The sequence below is a fragment of the Giraffa tippelskirchi genome, chromosome 7, assembly GCF_054371585.1.
Source record: "Giraffa tippelskirchi isolate mGirTip1 chromosome 7, T2T-mGirTip1v1.2.pri, whole genome shotgun sequence".
NCBI lineage: Eukaryota > Metazoa > Chordata > Mammalia > Artiodactyla > Giraffidae > Giraffa > Giraffa tippelskirchi.
In genome coordinates, this window is record NC_137281.1 from 70,424,283 (window position 1) to 70,442,394 (window position 18,112).

General features: G+C 39.2%; 1 protein-coding gene across 7 annotated transcripts in view; it reads left to right on the forward strand.

Moving 5' to 3' along the window:
- Positions 1-18,112, forward strand: part of KCNN2 (potassium calcium-activated channel subfamily N member 2) — a 476,417-nt gene that overhangs the window by 430,882 nt on the left and 27,423 nt on the right. For all 7 annotated transcript variants that reach the window (XM_081505792.1, XM_081505793.1, XM_081505791.1 and 4 more), the window contains one exon: positions 4,405-4,546. In XM_081505792.1, coding sequence (XP_081361918.1) covers positions 4,405-4,546 — 142 coding nt within the window. The remainder of the gene's footprint in view (positions 1-4,404; positions 4,547-18,112) is intronic.

Sequence of the window (18,112 nt, forward strand, 5' to 3'; positions counted from 1 at the left end):
GGTAGAGAGCATCTCATTCAGAGGGAAAAATTCAGTAATGCCCTTGGAAAGAGCACCCTGGTGATCTTTAAGCAAATATAATGGAAAGCTGTCATATTTGTGATTTCAGAAATAGTGATAGATCCACAGCCAAGAGTGAATGAAGAAATGAATGTAAACTGAGAAAAGAAACATTTTATTCTTTTAAAACCTTAAAGCTGATCTCACAAGCTGTAAGTCTTTGCAGCATGCAGTTCTGTACAACAGTTCAGGAAGTCCTCTCCCTAAACCCTAGAGCATTTTAAAAGTTTGAGATCATCAGAAATTCCTTACACTAATTTTAATCTTCTTTAATATGTCTTAATTAAATAAGCATTCATATTGATTAGAATTTGAAATTTGCCCCATGAGTCATTTTTTCAGGTCTTTCCCTGAATAATTCTCCTTGTGGAGAAGGTTGGAATTATCTAAGTAAGTTGTGAAGTGAAAAACTGTAGGAAACATTTTGGAAATGTCTAACTATTTGAATTGTGTATATTAATCATTCATAATGGTGTCACTCTGCATTCATTCAAAACCTGGAAGTGCTCTAAGCAATGTCATCCTGTTGATAAGTCTTAATATTTGTTTCTGAGTTTCCAAGAAGGAAATCTTGATTGTTCTAATAGTAGCTGATGTGGTCCCTAATACCTGCCTCTTCTTGACTAGTCATAACTAAGTATGTCTGAAATGTAACATAAACATTAGTATGAAATATTATTTTTCCATTCTAAGTTATCTTTCAGGCAGGTTAATTATTTAATAAGAAAAAAGAGGTAATTTACCATTGAACCCCAGGCCCTTAAAATGCCAGCTCCTAGAAAGTTGTGTGTTTCTAAGTAGCCCCTTCAGTAAAGCAGTACAGTGTCTGACCCAATAGAATGGCATAGCATATAACCAATACTGACTAAATGATGTAATGGCGTAATACTTGAGAATGGTGAAGAACCGAATGAGGGTGGGAGAAATTTGTATATTTTAAACTTGTGTATTTATTAAATGTAGGCAACTAACTGAGAGTCAGGGAATGCTTTTCATTGTAACTTTCAAAGTCACTTAGTGCTCTAAACTTTGAAAAGCAAATCAAAGTGCTTCAGGAAGAACAGATGACAAAGAGTTTCATACCTTTGCCAAAGCTGAGGAGACTGACCTGTGTGCCCCGGCAGTGAAGGCCCCTTAAAGACCTTTGTTTACAGTATGAAATCTCAAACTTCCTCTTTGTAGTTGCCCTACCAGAAGCACAGCATGTGCCTGGCAAGTAGGCAGGTATGTGCTAGTCACTCACGATGTAGCAGTAGCTTGAGGATATCACTCAGACGTGGTCACGTTTTCTTAGTGGCTAGCGACTGAGAACACTTTGTTGATAATGGGTAAAGACCATAGCTGTTTCAGCCAAAGATTGTAAAACAAGAAAATACAAGTTAAGGGCTCAACAAATATTTCATCTGCATCAGGGAATCAGGGCCATCAGCTCTTAAACGTATTGGATCTTCATGTAAATCGTGCTTTGTTAGGAAGAGACTCTGTGTCACAGTTGAAAATTGAATAGGGCGTGAAGCTTTTGCCTCCCCGCTCTTGTGTAGCCCACACTCATGCCGAGATAATGTATTCTCTGTTTCGGGCAATTGCTTGGTGAGGACTGTTCATAGAGAGCCTCAATATCGTGAGTGGATTATAATCCGAAGCTTGCTTCTGAGGGTCTTTTTTGAAATAAAAACCACATTCTCCCATGGAACCCTCATCACACAGGCATAGCAGCCTCCCCAGGCAGCCCACAGAGTCTGGTAGCTCACGTGTAGCTGAACTGGCACGCGTGTCACATCACTCTGCTTTTATGTGCGTGTTAGTTATCAGAGTTTCTCAGAGGAAGTGCACTCATCTATCTTCCTTAAAAGTTAAGAATACATCTTTTTTAAAAAACAAGAAAATTGAAGTATAGTTGACTTACAGTGTTGTATTAGTTTCAAGTGTATACCAAAGCGATTCAGTTATGCATACATATTTTTTTTTCAGATTCTTTCCTGTTATAGATGATTATAGTTCCCTGCTATGTATGTTCTTTATCAATGTTATTTATGGTAGGCCTTGTTATTTATCAATTTTATTTATGATAGTGTGTATTTGTTAATCCCAAACTCCTAAATTACCCCTCCCCTACCCCTCCTTTCATAACCATGAGTGTGTTTTTTGTGTGTTTCTATTTTGTAAATTAGTGCATTTGTTTCTTTTTTTAGATTCCACCTATAAGCAATATCATACGATATTTGTCTTTGTCTGACTTACTTTACTTAGCATGACAATCTCTAGACCCACCCATGTCACTGCAAATGGCATTATTTCATTTGTTTTTTAGTGATTGAGTAATATGAGGAGTAAGGCTTCCTGGTGGCCCAAAAGGTAAAGAATCTGCCTGCCGTGCAGGAGATGCAGGAGGCATGGGTCCGATCCCTGGGCGGGGGGAGATCCCCTGGAAAAGAAAATGGCACCCTACTCCAGTATTCTTGCCTGAGAAATCCCATGGACAAGGAGTCTGGTGGACTACAGTCCATAAGGTCGCAAAGTTTCAGGCATGACTGAGCACATGTATCTGTCTGTCTGTGTATCTATCTGTCTATCTAATATGAGGAATACATCTTGACCTCCCTTTTGGCAGAGACAGCCTCTCCACTCAGCCATCCTAGGAAGAGGGGACTCTGCCTCTGAGTCACGATGGCCGTTTCCTGGAGCAGAATGGTGCGGCTGCTGTCCTCCTGGCACCAGAGACTCGCAGGATGCTGCTCATTAGTAAGGGCTGGCTCAGGCCTACCTGCCCTTCCGTTTTCTTTCAGAAGATACGGCGATGCTATCATGCCTCTTTGCTCTGGATTTCTACTCACTCCAGCCAGGGATTTCTCTTTCCTAGACCAGTATAGCAGGAAATACCATTTCGTAGCCTCTCTCTTGTTTGGAAGCAAACAAAAGAGTGTAAAAGTGATAAGCATAGGCCATTCTGTGTCCAAAGACAGAGATAAGATCCACTGTCTCCACTGTCAAAGAGACAGTACTACAGGGGAAAGCTTATACTCTCTAACCTTTCTGCACTTTGGGTTATGGCAGAAGCCTTGGCATGAGATAAAGAATAGGAAAGAAGAAATCTCAGAGGATGTAATGGCACAATGTAGGTTGTGTATGGGATCAATCCTGGGGCAGGATTGATCAGGTCACGGAGCAGCCTTCTTGTCTCCACAGCTCTGACTACACAGACAGATGGTTGAGCTGAAAGGCAGAACTGAGTGAATGCAATCTAGGGGTTTATCAGCATGCTTTGGAGACCAAGAAACAAGGAAGGGAAAGCTGTCCCCAGTGGTCTCTGAGAGCTGGAAAGAAAGGGTGGTCCTTAACACAAGTAGAGTGAAGAGTAAGGAATGCCTGTGACTAGAGAGCCTGGGGTGTTACTGCTGCCCTGGGTGAGGACCATCCTGCTGATGACTGTAGAGCATGCATCCAGGGCAAGTTCCTCCTGGGTGACAACTGGCATGGCCTCATGGTTGTATGCATGATGGATAGTAGTGCCCCACGAGGGGCCCGGGTTACTGTTTAACACTGGTAATTCAAGCAAAACATTGTAGAATATCTCTTTCTGATATAAAAACCTTCCTCCTCGTTAGAAAAACTTGACACCTTCTAAGATAACCAAGATAAACTACATACCTCTCCTTCTTTTGACTACAAACTCTTTGTGTATAACTCATGAGGCAATAACTTACATTAAGCTCTAGTTCTGGGTGTGGACTGTGCAATCAAAGATATTTTTTCCATCTTCAAGGAGGACAACTAGTACAGGACAATTACAATCTAGTCCTGTGGTGAAGGAATACACAGGATATTGAGGGAGCCCCCGGGAGGGGCTGGGAGAAAAGCAGAAAGAAGAGGCTCCCAACTGAATTGATTTTGAAAGGTCAAAATTGGCCCACTAGGGAAACAGATAACAAAGGGGATGCCATGGCTCCTCCTGATAAAGAGGCGAGGAAGGAGATTTGGCAACTGCATATCATCCTACACATTGGGCACGTCAGTGAACATCGACGAAGGAGGAGATTTTTGTGAGCAAAACAGGAACAGGATTCAGAGATAAATGTGCCTTAGTCAACTAACACTAGTGATAAAAGCTATTTTCATATTTTGCAGCTTCCCTTTCAAATTATTTTTAAAGTTGAAGAAATCCTGATGTCTTTCACATTGCTTAGGTAGAACCCCAATTTTACTTATAATAGTGAGCTTTGAAAACCTCTAAATAGAGCATTTTGTAGAAGCCACTTAGTAAATTCACTGGATTGAGTCAAACTGCCCTTGGCAGCCCTACTGTAGATTAATTATAAAGGACTGGGTTTGTTCGCTATTTTTCAGGTACCATGATCAACAGGATGTTACTAGCAACTTCCTTGGAGCGATGTGGTTGATATCAATAACTTTTCTCTCCATCGGTTATGGTGACATGGTACCCAACACGTACTGTGGGAAAGGAGTCTGTTTGCTCACTGGAATTATGGTAAGTGTCTTTTCACTGTCCATCTCTTTTACGAATACTCAAGAAGGTACTTAGTCCATTCCATCTATGTGTATAAGTCATGGTAAAATATTTGATTTCCCAACAGCAGAAAGGCAGCATACATAAATCAATTTTCTGTTGGAAGAGAACATCAACAGTTTTCATCCTTTTTTAATTTAAATGAAATATAGTTGTTTTACAGTGTTGTTAATTACTGCTGTACAGCAAAGTGATTCAGTTATACATGTGTATATATATTCTTTTTTAATATTCTTTTCCATTATGGTTTATCACAGGATATTGAATATAGTTCTCTGTGCTCTACAGTAGGACCTTGTGGTTTATCCACTCTCTATTTAAGCTTACATCCTCTAACCCCAGCCTGCCTCTCCACCCCTCTCCCAAACCCTTCCCCATTGGCCACCACAAGTCTGTTCTCTATGTCCATGGTTCTGTTTCTGCTTCATAGATAGGTTCATTTGTGTCTTATTTTAGATTCCACATATAAGTGATACCCTATGGTATTTGTCTTTCTCTTTCTGACTTACTTAGTATGATAATCTCTAGTCATCCCTGTTGCTGCAAATGACATTATTTCATTCCTTTTTATGGCTGAGTAGTACTCCATTTGCATATGTATCACATCTTCTTGATCCATTCATCTGTCGGTGGACATTCAGGTTGTTTTCTTGTCTTAGCTGTTGTGAATAGTGCCAATATGAACAAAGGGGTGCTTGTTTCTTTCTGAATTATAGTTTCATCTGGATATATGCTCCAGATGACTGGGATTGCTGGATCATATGGTAATTCTAGTTTTAGTTTTCTGAGGAATCTGCATACTGTTCTCCACAGTGGCTGCACCAATTTACACTCCCACCAACAGTGTAGGAGGGCTCCCTTTTCTTCACACCCTCTCCAGCATTTGTTATTTGTAGACTTTTTAATGATGGCCATTCTGAATGGTGTGAGGTGATTACCTCACTGTGGTTTTGATCTGCATTTCTCTAATAATTAGTGATGTTGAGCATCTTTTCATGTCCTAGTGGCCATCTGTATGTCTTTGGAGAAATGTCTATTTAGCTCTTGTGCCCATTTTTGAATTGGGTTGTTTTTTGTTGTTGTTGTTGAGTTGTACAAGCTGTTTGTATACTTTGGGAAATTAATCCCTTGTTGGTAGCATTGTTTGCAAATATTTTCTTCCATGCTGTAGGTTAATTTTTAATTTTGTTTATGGCTTCCTTTGTTCTGCAAAAGCTTATAAGTTTGATTAGGTCCCATTTGTTTTTATTTCTACTGCCTTGAGAGACTTCCCTAAGAAAACTGATATGATTTATGTCAGAGAATGTTTTGCCTATGTTCTCTTCTAGGAGTTTTATGGTGTCATGTCTTCTATTTAGGCCTTTAAACCATTTTGTGTTAATTTTTGTGTGTGGTATAAGGGTAAGTTCTAATTTAATTGATTTACATGGGGCTGTCCATCTTTCCCAATACCACTTGCTGAAGACACTTTTTCCCAGTGTATATTCTTACCTCCTTTGTCAAAGATTAATTGACCGTAGGTACGTGGGTTAACAGTCTTCATCTTAATTTGCATCATGAAGCTCTGTTGAGGAGAGAGTGCTGCTGGATTTGCTCTTTGTGGGCTGTACACTAATTTGATGAGCAAATTTGATCTTAGTGCTTCAGCTTCAAGGTCAAGAATTTCTTTAAGTCTGGATTCTGCCATTTCCAACTTGCCAGGTGAACTTAAATGAAATCCTCTTCTCTGAAATGTAATTTCCTCATCTGTAAAATGTGGACCATGAAAACTATCTTGAAATGTATCAAACAGTTGAAGAATAACACTTTTTCAATTAAATAATTAGTGTTTATCATTTTAATGAATATTTCTCATTTATTATCTCAATTACAGTGCTCATCTAGTAATTAGAAATAGAGCAAAAAAAAAAAAAGACAAACTGTCTCTGTCCTGCCTTCATGGAGCTTACAGGGGACCACCTTTTTTTTTTTTTTAAATAATGAACACATGATTGTTAATTACATTTGTAACAAGTATGTGAGGACTAAGTCTTCTGATCAGATTTGGGCACTAAGGGAGAGGAATGGGATCTGTTCAGAGAAAGAAATCCCTGAAAAGTTGACTTTGAAACTGATGGGAAAGGGTGGTAGCCAGGCAAAGTGTGGGGGAGGAAGGGCATTCAGGAAGAGAAAAGGTTTGTATGAAGAAAGTGAGGACAGGGAGGGACTTGGTGTGTTGGCACAAGGCTGCTGGGTCAGGGGTGTCCAGAGTGAATTGGGGAAGAGACACAGGGCTAGGAGTGGGAGGCCAGATCTTATGGAGCTCTTGAGTGAGGTTTGCTGCCTGTCGTGGCATGCCACTCTGCTGGGACCCTGAGCAGGCTCAGACATGTTCCTTGTCCCTTACTCACCATGATGTGGCCAGGACTGATGTGTACCATTTACTTTACATGTAAGAAAATGGAAGGCTATCAAGTTGTCTAAAATTTACTGCAATGTGCTGTGACCTTGAAATGTCTGCCCCAGATGCTCCAGTTTTAGTGACTTAGGTTCCCCTCATTCCTTGTCTGCTTTTTTAGCTGTGTTACAGCAAAGAGCATCATCCTGATGATGGTTTGGTTTCTGCCTACAGAAGGATGTGAACTAGCACTGGGAGCTCCTTAGGCAGGAAATTCCCAGAATGTCTCAAGCCAGGCATCTCTGCCCAACGCCTCCACTGTGTCCACCCTCAGGTTGGGACTAGAGAAGCAGGCTCTCGAAGTGAGGACCTTTGAAGGGTGGCCAGGGAAGTGTGTACCCTGTAGCAGCTGCTTAGGAAGATTGTTCAGAGAGTTAGAACTAGCTGGAAGGACTGGGTGTCCATGACATATACCGAGTAGGAACATTCTTCTCCCACTTGGTAATATTGAACAGCTAGCTGTGAAAATAAAATCTGGGGGCTCATCTTAAGGTTACCAGTTGTAACAAGATGACCATTTGTGGAAAATATAATTTAGCATTCTTTGCTTGTAAAAGAAAATACAGTTTTATGAATTTTAGTAATTTTTATTACAATTGGTATGGTCCTTTATGATTACTCTTGGATCCCTTTCTTTTTCCTCAAAAGATGGCATTTTATTATATAGTATAATTCTTTGGGAAATAAAATTTGCATGGGTGTATTTTTGGAGGGCCCATAACAAGCCCACAAGGGACATGAATGATGCTATTTATACACACACAACTGGTGATTGCAGAGTTTTTCCCCTTATGCTTCTTAGAAACAACTTCTTTGGCATTGGTTTTTGGCAAGACATCCACTCTTTTATTCTTGAATCAGGTATGACTCAGGGTTTGTACAAACTGCTTCATTTGCCATGGATCAGAGCCAAGTTTGAGGTTAACCATACCTGGCTCTTGTAATACTTTTATCTTTCCTTGATTTTTTTCTCTGTCCCTAACATCTCAAGAACAGCTCCTGCAAAGTCTCAGCTGACAGCACAAATCTTTTATTTCATTCCTTAAACTACTTCCTTGCTTAAGTTTCACTTGTAATCTTACTTTGTTTTTAGAAAATATGTTCTAAGACACTTAATCTTTATGGACACAAAAATATCACATGCAGTGAAATTTACAATGTCTTCACTGCTGCCCTCTGAACTCATGTTTTAAACTTTAGTCCCTCTGTCCTTAATCTGAGGAGCTCCATTCCATTTCCCTCTTAAGAACAGATATTTCTTAATTAACTTGATGAGTTGTTTACTTCATATAGAAAAATTGAGTACTCTTTGACTAGTCTATTTGCAAAACTGTATACAGTTGCATAGTCTTTATACACTGGCCAAGCAAATTCACACAGAGTCAGGCCACAAAGCAGTGGTTTGGGGGTGTTTCTCGGAAGTTGGTTATAGCCTATGTAAATTTCTTGGGGATCAGGAGCCTATGTATTGAGGTTACCTAGAAACTAGTACAGAGAGTGGCTGACAAATTTAGTTTCCTAAAAGAAGTTTTCTCAGAGTTTGTATAAAAGGTTAGTTTCCAACTGTGTGTTTATTTTGTCAGACATCTTTTTTTTTTTTGCCTTTGATCACATGAAATTTAAATACCAGTTTGTTGCATTGGAATTGCCTAAGTTACATATGACTTGCTTTTAATTTCAGGCTCTTTTATTCATATATTTTTCTTTCTTTCTTCTGCCAGCCTATTCTCCCCTGCACTTTTGCAATGCATGTTTAGATAAAATGTACATTGTCACATTTCTCATGAGTCATTGCTCTGTGTTTCTCTGGCCTTTAATAAATTGTGAAAAAGAAGCACAAGTCACAACACCCCTGGGAGAGCACAGGGTCAGCCCTGAATCATCTTGCACATCATCTCTGAAGCACTGTGATTCCTTGTGTTCTTTTATATTATAATTTTCTTGTTCTTGTGTTTATGAAATTTTTATAGAATTTATACCCTTATGTGATTGTTTCGCTTTGAAGCATGTAAAATACAGATGATCTGAATGCTAATGCTTGCAAAGCTTTCCCATTTCAAAAATGTAGACATAAAGAATTTAGCAGTGCATGTTTTCTTCATAAAGCTAATGGAAGTAATGAATTATTTCACAGAATCAGATATTCACGTTTCATTGGTAAAAACTCAAAATGAAACTGTAATTTAAAAATTTCAAATAACAATTTATATCATGAATTACTTTAGGGAGCCAAGGACATTAAGATAAAGCTCATTTCTGCCATGGTTCTTGGCAGAAATGTGTTGTTAAACCATGAGGGAAGAGAGTTTCCATAATATTTCTAAGAAAGAAACAAATGGTCTTATCAAAAAATAACTTCTCCTTGGCTGAAATGTAAGTTATAAATCAAAGACAATCATGAAAAGCTTTTAAAATAAATTTTGGGTTGTGTTTACAATGCTATGTAAAGATGATTATCAAAATACTAAAACAAGGGGTTTTATATGTTAAAATGCCTGAACAAGAAGTCCGTTATGATAGATCAAATGAGTCTAACTAATATTCAAGCTGACAAAACAAAGATCTCTTCTCTTTCCGTGGGTCTTATTTTAAAAACAGAAGATTATAGAGCTGCCTAATAGACAAAGTCCTCATTACCCTTCAAGAGAAAACCACTGAGGTTGTCATTATTTACCTTTTTCCTTATTCTTCTATCTTTCCTCTTTTTAAAAAAATTTTACTAAAGTGTAGTTGTTTTACAATGTTGTGTTAATTTCTTCTATACAACAAAGTGACTCAGTTATACACGCACACATATTATATTGTCTTGTTATGATTTGTCACAGGATATTGAATATAGTACAGTTCCCTGTACTATACAGTAAGACCTTATTGTTTATCCATCCTATGTATACTAGTTTGCCTCTGCTAATCCCAAACTCCTAAGCCTTCCTCCCCTGTCCCACCCTCTTTGGCAACCACAAATGTATTCTGTATATCTGTGAGTCTGTTTTTGTTTTGTAGATATGTTGATTTGAATAGTATTTCAGATTTCACATATAAGTAATGGACATTTAGGTTGTTTCCATGTCTTAGCTATTGTAGATAGTGCTGCTATGTACATAAGGATACATGTATCTTTTCAAATTATAGTTTTGAAAATATATATGCCCAGGAGTGGGACTGCTAGATCATATGGTAGTTCTACTCCATAGTGGCTGAACCAACTTACACTCTCAGCAATAGTCTATGACAGTTCCTTTTCCCTACACCCTCTCTGGCATTTGCTATTTGTAGACTTTTAATGATTGCCATTCTGACTGCTGTGAAGTGGTACCTCATTGTAGTTTTAGTTTGCATTTCTCTAATAATTAGCAATGCTGAGCATCTTTTCATGTGCCTAATGGCCATCTGTATGTCTTCTTTGGAGAAATGTCTGTTTAGCTCTGTGCCAATTTTTGGATTGGGTTGCTTTTTTGTTATTAAGTTGTACTAGCTGTTTATATATTTTGGAGATGAAGACCTTGTCAGTTGTGTCATTTGCAAATATTTTCTCTGACTCTGTAGGCTGTTTTGTTTATAGTTTCCTTTGCTATAGGCTTCCCTTGTGGCTCAGCCAGTAAAGAATCCACCTGCAATGCGGAAGACCTGAGTTTGATCCCTGATTTGGGAAGATTCCCTGGAGAAGGAAAAGGCTACCCACTCCAGTATTCTGGCCTGGAGAATTACAGTCCATGGAGTCGCCAACAGTCAGACACGACTGAGTGACTTTCACTTCACTTCATTTCCTTTGCTGTTCAAAAGCTTTTAAGTTTGATTAGCTCCCATTGGTTTATTTTTGCTTTTATTTCCATTGCCTTGGGGCACTATTGGTACAATTTATGTCAGAGAATGTTTTGCCTATATTCTCTTCTAGGCTTCCCTGGTGGCTCTGAGGTTAAAACTTCTGCCTGCAATGCGGGAGACCTGGGTTCGATCCCTGGGTCAGAAAGATCCCCTGGAGAAGGAAATGGCAACCCACTCCAGTATTCTTGCTGGAGAATCCCATGGACAGCGGAGCTTGGTGGGCTACAGTCCACGGGGTTGCAAAGAGTCAGACGTGACTGAGCAACTTAACTTTCAACTTTCACTTTTTTCTAAGGAGTTCTATGGTGTTTTGTCTTATATTTAGGTTTTTAAGCCATTTTGAGTTGATTTTTATGTATGGTGTGAGTGTGTTCTAACTTCACTGATTTACATGCGACTGTCGAACTTCTCCAACACCACTTGCTAAAGAGAATATCTTTTCCTCGTTGTATGTTCGTGCCTCCTTGTTGAAGATTAATTGTACATAGGTGTGGGGGTTTATTTCTAGGCTCTCTATTCTGTTCCATTATCTGCATGCCTGTTTCTGTGCCAATAGCATGCTATTTTGATTACTGTAGTCTTGTAGTATTTATTGTCTGAAGTCTGGGAGGGTTATGCCTCCAGCTTTGTTCTTTTTCCTAAGGATTGCTTTGGCAATTCTGGGTCTTTTGTGGTTCCATATAAATTTTAGTATTATTTGTTCTATATCTGTGGAAAATAGCATAGGTAATTTAATAGGGATCACATTGAATCAGTAGTATGACCATTGAAAAAATATTAATTCTTCCCATCCAAGAGCATGGGATATCTTTCCATTTCTTTGAATCATGTTTCATTTTCCATATTAATGTTTTGAATTCTCAGCATGTAAGTCTTTCACCTCTTTAGTGAGATTTATTCCTAAGTTTTTGTGGGGTTTTTTGGTGTGATTTTAAAAAAGATTGTTTAGATTCCCTTTTTGGTATTTCATTGTTAGTGTAAAGAAATGCAGCCATTTTCCATATGTCAATCTTTTATCCTGCTATGTTGCTGAATTACTATATCAGTTCTAGTAATTTTTGAGTGGAGTCTTTAGGGTTTTCTTTATATATATTTTACCATGTCATCTGCATATAATGACAATTTTACCTCTTATCTATGAATTTGAACACATTTTATTTCTTTTTTTTGGTCTGATTGCTAGTGCTTAAAGACTCCCAATATTTTTTAAAGCGAAGTGGTGAGAGCAGGCATCCTTGTCTTGTTCTAGATTTTAGTAAAAAGGCTTTCAGCCTTGAGTATTATATTGGCTATGAGTTTGTCATAAACAGCTTTTACTATGATGAGATATGTTCACTCTATACACATTTTCTTCAGGATTTTTATCATAAATGAATGTTGAATTTTATCAAATGCTTTTTCTGCATCTATTGAGATGATCATATGGGTTTTGTCCTTTCGTTGGTGTGGAGTATCACATTGATTAATTTGCATGTGTTGAACCATCCTTGTGAACCTGGGATGAATCCAACTTGGTTGTGGTTTATGGCCTTTTTTATGTGCTGTTGGATACAGTTTGCTAATATTTTATTGAGAATGTTTCTGTCTATATTCACCAAAGACATTAGCTTGTAATTTTCTTTTGTAGTATTGTCTTTAGTGACAGTGGTGTCATAGAATGTCTTCAGGAGTGTTTCTTCCTCTTCAGTCTTTTGGAAGAGTTTGAGAAGTATTGGCATACGTTCTTTGTATGTTTGGTAGAATTCTCCAGTGAAGCCTTCTGGTCACGGGCTTTTGCACTTAGGGATTCTTTTTATTATTATTACTGATTTGATTTCATTTCTAGTGACTGGTCCATTCAAGTTATCTATCTCTTCTTGATTCAGTTTCAGTGGGCTGTATGTTTCTCAAAGGTAGTTCATTTTTTGAGATTGTCAAATCTTTAAGATTGTCAATTTATCATTTTTCATAATATTCTCTTGTTCTTTTTTTATTTCTGCAGTATCTTGTTATTTCTCCTCTTTCATTTCTTATTTCATTTGTGTCATCTGTCTTCCCTGTAAGCCTGGTCAGAGGTTTGTAAATTCTGTTTACCCTTTCAAAGAATGAACACTTGATTTTATTGATTTTTTTTTTTGTATTTTTTTAAATCTCTATTTCATTTATCTCCTCTCTGATCTTTGTTATCTCCTTCCTTCTGCTGACTGTAGGTTTTGTTTGTTCTTTTTCTAATTCTTTTAGGTGGTGGATTAGGTTGTTTATTTGATATTTTTCTTGTTTCTTAAAGAAGGTCTGTGTGAACTTTCCTCTAAGAATAGCTTTTGCTGCATGCCATAGGTTTCGAATGGTTGTATTTTTGTTGTTTGCCTCAAGATATGTTTTAATTTCTTCTTTGATTTCATCATTGATCCATTGTTTTTTGGTTTTTGTTGTGCTAGCATGTTGTTTATTCACCAAGTAATTGTTTTTGTTTTTTTCTCATTTATTTTTCTGTAGCTGATATCTAGTTTCATGCCATTGCAGCCAGAAAAGATGATTGACATAATTTCTGTTTAAGCTTGTTTTGTGCCCAAGAATGTGGTCAAATCCTAGAGCATGTTCCAAGTGCACTTGAAAAGAATGCATATTCTTCTTCTTGTAGCTACAATGTCCTTAATAATCTAGGTGTTCTGTTGTATCATTTAGGGTCTCTGTTGCCTTATTGATTTTTGTCACAAAGATCTGCTCATTGATATGTGTTCTATTTATCCTTAAATTTTGCCATTTTTATTATCATATGTCTTGGTGTAGGTTTGTTTGGGTTTATATTATTCAGGACCCTCTGTGCTTCCTGTATCTGGATATCTGTTTCCTGCTTTAGGTTTCCAAGTTTCCAGCCATAATTTCTTTAAATATATTTGTAATACTTTCTTCTCTTTCTTTTCTTTCTGAGATCCCTATTATGCATAGATTGGCATTCTTTATACTATCCCATAGGTTGCTTATGTTGCTTTCATATTTTTTTTTAAATTTGTGTTTCTGTCTGCTCTCTTGATTGGGTGATTTCAATTATTCTATCATCTATATCACTTATTCATTCTTCTGCATTATTAATTCTGCTTTTCATAGCCTTTAATTCAGCTCTTGTCTCTTCACATGAATTCTCTAATTTCTCTTGGCTCTTCCTTATAGTTTCTAATTCCTTTTCATAGTAATCTGCATTTCTGTTGATAGCATTTCTTAATTCCTTCAATATTCTCATTGTCTTCTTATTGAATTCAGTGACTATTAGACTGAATAGATCTCTTTCATTGTTTGTTCTTTCAGGAGAATTCTCTCAGTTTTTTAATTGGAAGTGGTTTTTCAGTTTCTTCATTTTACTTATATTTCTTTGCTGGCAACCCACTCCAATATTCTTGCCTGGAAAATGCTGTGGACAGAGGAACATGGTGGGCTATAGTCCATGGGGTTGGTCACAAGGAGTCGGACACCACTGAGCATGCAGGCACATGAGTTTAGGAAAAACGATTATCTGTTGTGGTCCTTGAGGGCTATTTTTATGTGGGAATGCTCCTGTGTAGCTTGCATGGGTTTAATATTTTTGGTGTGAGGGCCGTTTGTAGTATGGATCCCTGTCACCTTCCCCCTCAGTGTATGCTGGCCATCATCCCCTTGATAGGAGGTGTGACTGATGCTGTGCTGACTGGCTCCTGCAGTGGATACTGAGTGGGGCCTCCTTTGCTCTTTGGTTATCACTGCCCTATCCAGGGCAGGGTCTGCTCCCTGATTATTGGAGTAGAAGCCCCCAGCTCCATTTCTGAGCTGTGTTTCTGTTATGCACATGCTCCCACTGGGAGAGAGGCCACTGAGTATTCTTCTACTGGGCCTGTTCACCTATGAGTATACTCTGTTGTGTCACTTTTTACCCATTGTGTGGGCCCACAAAGTACACTGTAGTTGGCACTGCTTTTGGCCCCAACATAACTGTGGGATGCTGGCAATCAGCCCCGGTGCCTTTCACACTTTGTTTCTCACAAGGCCACCAGCACAGAAGATCCCAGGACTGTAGTAGTCAGGCACCTATACCTGCTGTGGGTGCTACTGAGGTAGGTCACACCTGGCCTGACCCAGCCCCTGTTGTACACACCCACAAAACCTACAACTGCTATGTGCAGATGCAACCCAGCCACAGGAGCACAAGTTGTTTGTTCAAATGTTCCATGGATGCTGAATTTACAAAGCTGGCAGTGGAGTTGTAAGTTTGCAGTTTGTGCAGCCACAGGGACAGATTTCAGCTCTGCTTCCTAAGTTGCACAGCCGTTGGATCTCAGCTGTGATTTCAATCTCACCTCTGTGCATGGACAACCACTGGCATCTGCTCCCAGAACCACCAAGGTGGTGGCTGGAGCACAAGCGCCTGCCCAAATGGGAGGGGACTGGGCAAGGACCGGGTTGTGCAGGCCTGCCTGTGTGGGAGCCTCTCATAGAGTCCGTGAAGGCAATAGCCGGAGGTGGGGAAAGAGGCTACAATGGAAGCCCCATTCCTGCCTTTGTGTGCCATTTGACAATGGCACTGCACTTTTGTGGCAGCCCAGGGTTCTTCCCTGAACACCTCTAATTGCTGCTCCCCACAGTCCAGCCCACTCAGGCTGTCTCCATGCCGCCAACAGCAGTCCTCTCCAGAGATCTGTCTTCTAAACCTCGTGTTCCAGCACCCAGTCCCGAGCTGTACCAGCATGTGTGTGTCTCAAGTTGGGGTGCACGGGGCAGTAGCACAGACTGTGTGTATAGGTCTCCCTCTGTCCTGCCTACCACTAACCAATTGTTGTGCTCTCCTCGGAACCTCTGAAGTTTCTTTTCTGTCCCAGCTAATCTCCCTGCCAGTGAGGTGAGGGGACGTCCCAGGATGTGGGAACCTCTGCTTACCATCACAACTGCCTTCCAGAGGCACAGAATCTGTTCCACTTCCTTTTTCTTTTTTCTACTTGATTATTGTAGAGGTCTTTCTTGTCCTTTCAGATGTTTGAGGTCTGCTAGTGTTTGGAGAAGGCAATGGCACCCCACTCCAGTACTCTTGCCTGGAAAATCCCATGAACGGGGGAGCCTGGTAGGCTACAGTCCATGGGGTCGCGAAGAGTCGGACACGACTGAGCGACTTCACTTTCACTTTTCCCTTTCATGCACTGGAGAAGGAAATAGCAACCCACTCCAGTAGTCTTGCCTGGAGAATCCCAGGGACGGGGGAGCCTGGTTGGCTGCTGTCTATGGGGTCACACAGAGCCGGACACGACTGAAGCGACTTAGCAGCAGCAGCAGTGTTCGGTAGGTGTTCTGTGAGAACTGTTCTATTTGTAGGTGTATTCTTGATGTATCTGTGGTAAAATATGTGTTCCATGACCTACTACTTCACCATCTTAATTCCAATCTCCTAACCTTCCCCTTTTTGAGGAGGCACTAAAGACTTGAGGATTTATTGTTGTGGATGTCATGCTAAACTTTGGGATGAAGTTTAAATGGCTTTATTCTTTTGATTAGAGGTAGGCAAATAACATTGTTAGATCATTGGTAACTTCTCTTTTTGTTAATGCCAACTAGTTTCTCAGTCTCTCCAACATTATTATAAAGCAGTTGATTTGCTTAGCATTTAAAAAGTTACCCTATCTACCATTTTATATCTGTACATAAAGATGCAACACAAGCTGAAAGCTGTCATTTTTCCTTACCTCTGAGTATATATGATTGTTTCAAGAGTAGAATACAGCCTCATTGGTAAGAGTATCTCTTGTCTTATATTAAAATGAAAGTCATTCATTTTTAATTTTTGCTTCTCTAATTCCATAAAATTATGACAACTTTGTTGGCCCTTTAACTATTTAGAGTAGATGACTGCATTTTTTGCATAAATTATTTTAAAATATGGAGCAGTATCTTCACATTCCTCCAGGTAGTGGTTGTTATCTAATAATAGGTTCTCTATGGATAGTGAACATTAGATTTCAACAGAGTCCACTCTGGATTCTTCAACAAAAGTGAGGTCACTTCAGATTTGAGTGATTTAAGCTTCTTCCATCCTATTGGTAGTTCTGTATTTTAAAAAAGCAATGCATAAAAGTTTTCTAGTTCATAATCATTTAAAAATCACACTAGTTAACTTTTAAAATTTTATTCAGGGAGCAAACTATTTAATCATCTTTTACACCACATTAGGTTAAGAACACTTCATAATTCTGCCATCATCAAATTTACGAGATACCAAAAACTCTTAAGGTCACATAGCATCTCAGACAGTTGTCAGAGTTCAGTAGTTTTCATCCTGAGGGGTAGGAACACTACCCTGTTAATTCAGCAGAAGATATTTGTAAAAGGACCATAACTTAGCCAGAGCTTATATGAAGAGAATGACTGGTATTAAAGAAAGCTAAACCTAAAGTATGACTATATTCTTGCTACTTCCTGTCTGCATTTAAGCATTACTTTTCCCCTGCCAGTAGAAGTAGGAGTCTTGAAAGACTAGACTAAAGCAATTCCTTGGTGTTGCATGTGTGAATAAGGAATAAGAAAATCTTTTATCTGTTGTATACAATTTGACATGAGGTGTTTAATTCCAAGTGATAATTTTGAAGAGGTTTTTACTTTACTTTTGTTCTTTGACTCTTTCTGCTGTTTCTGTTCAGTCTGTAAGTCATGTCCAACTCTTTGTTACCTCATGGAGTGCAGCACATCAGACTTCCCTGTCTCTCACCATCTCCTGGAATTTGCTCAAACTCATGTCCATTGAGTCGGTGATGCCATCCAACCATTTGGTCTGTCGCCCCCTTCTCCTGCCTTCAATCTTTCCCAGTATCAGGGTCTTTTCCAATGAGTCAGTTCTTCACATCAGGTGGCCAAAGTGTTGGAGCTTCAGCTTCAGCAACAATTCTTCCAATGAATTTAGGGTTGGTTTCCTTTGGAAATTAGAAACTCTCAGATCTTAGGAAGCTGTTGCCTATCCCGCCTTACACGGCAGTTTTCTTCTGGCCTACCAGAGTGACCACTGGGATACACACACACACGCACACTGACACTGACACTTAATAAGGACTGTGGGATGAGATCCGGAGAAGGCAATGGCAACCCACTCTGGTACTCTTTTCTGGAAAATCCCATGGATGGAGGAGCCTGGTAGGCTATAGTCCATGGGGTCGCAAAGAGTCGGACACGACTGTGCGACTTCACTTTCACTTTCCTTTAGGATTGGCTGCTTTGATCTCTTTGCTGTCCAAGGGACTCTCAAGAGTCTTCTCCAACACCACAGTTCAAAAGCATCA